Genomic DNA, 1,422 nt, shown 5'->3' on the forward strand with positions numbered 1-1,422 from the left:
GTACAAGGAAAATGAATGAGATTGGACTAATCAAAAAATACAATTATGTAAAGAGATAATAATATTACTATTTAAAATTGTGGGAGCTAAATTAACCTTATTTGAATCATTGCAATGAAGTGAAGATGATGAAGACGCAGATGTATGTTGCATGGCCCTCTCTTGTGTCTTCAGACGAAATTCCTAAGAAGCAAGAGATAAAAAGAACATGAGCAAGATAAACAATGTTGTCTCTGGCAAATTGTTGGTTCAATTCTTTTCCACTTACTGTATTATTGTATTTAGTGTGTGCGTATAATAATTAGGAAAACTGAATCTTTGTGTTTATTATATTCACTAAATAAATATCAAGTCCATGTTGTACTTGAAACACACAGTTTCGCATGCTCTGCATGATGAAATGGTAATGAAACCGGATGACAGTAGTCCCACCCTGAACTGGTCCAGGCTCCCTAGTGATGCTTCCTCCCTTGGCTCGGACGANCTCAACCGATTTGTAAATCTAAAAATTGAAGCAATAAAGAGTTCATTTTATTCACTGTGCATATAGATACTCAAGCTTCTGTAAAGGTCTACTTTGTCTTACATCCTGAGTTGCAATTGCAAAATGTCCAAAGCCATCCCCTATCTCATACGAGGTCACCCCATAATCTGACAATAAGGTGACATTTAAACAGTTAGAAGAATGCAAAATTCCAAGTGTTGTGGCGTGGTGATATTATACTTGTCATGTAGTGCAAAACTAAACAAATGTTAACCCACTGACAAAGGAAAAACATCAAAATTATATCATTGAACCCAAAATATACATTCAATCAGACACCACGGTACACATGTGCGACAAGGAAAAGATCTGCAGAGTAACATACTATATGTTAATTCGACAACAAAATGGGATTCTTCAGGGCCAAATCCAAGAAAAGCATTGGCATATTTTTCATCCGGGATATCTCTTTGCCTTAAAAGCTTCATTCCAAAGCATTCTGTATAAGAACCTGTAAGCACCCAATAACACAAAGAACGTAACAATCAACAAGAACCCATGTCACAAAAAAACCAACTTGATGGTGCGATCAAGGTCACCAACACGGTAGACAACATGGAGCATGCGACGGTTATCTTTCTTTGGTCATTCCAACAAGTCAGCCATATTCGGTGTTTGACTCTGCAACACAAGCCATAAACTTTCAAACACCATCTCCCAAAAAGGTTTTACACTTGCAGTGAATAAAAACCAAACTAAACACCACCATTCTGCGTTAAGAAAAGGTGAATAGATTTGTTTGATTTACTTATTAAACATACATATTTCAGCATTCTATAAAAGCAAAGTAGAAGTTGGAAAATCTCAATAAGGGGTCCAGATCGGTTTGTTTTATTACTCGACCAAGATACAAAGTGGTGGAGTACCAAGCTTATGGC

At 36.5% G+C, this 1,422-nt stretch overlaps 1 protein-coding gene across 1 annotated transcript in view; it reads right to left on the reverse strand.

The window, feature by feature from the left end:
• LOC106760300 (putative lactoylglutathione lyase) overlaps positions 1-1,044 on the reverse strand; it is a 2,890-nt gene extending 1,846 nt beyond the window's left edge. The window contains exons 1-4 of the mRNA XM_022780224.1: positions 1,041-1,044; positions 870-995; positions 587-651; positions 414-502 (exon numbers count right to left, since the gene is read on the reverse strand). Of these exons, the coding sequence (XP_022635945.1) occupies positions 414-502; positions 587-651; positions 870-995; positions 1,041-1,044 (284 nt within the window). The remainder of the gene's footprint in view (positions 1-413; positions 503-586; positions 652-869; positions 996-1,040) is intronic.
• Positions 1,045-1,422: the final 378 nt, after the last annotated feature.

This window comes from Vigna radiata, chromosome 5 (assembly GCF_000741045.1).
Source record: "Vigna radiata var. radiata cultivar VC1973A chromosome 5, Vradiata_ver6, whole genome shotgun sequence".
In the NCBI taxonomy this organism is placed as follows: domain Eukaryota; kingdom Viridiplantae; phylum Streptophyta; class Magnoliopsida; order Fabales; family Fabaceae; genus Vigna; species Vigna radiata.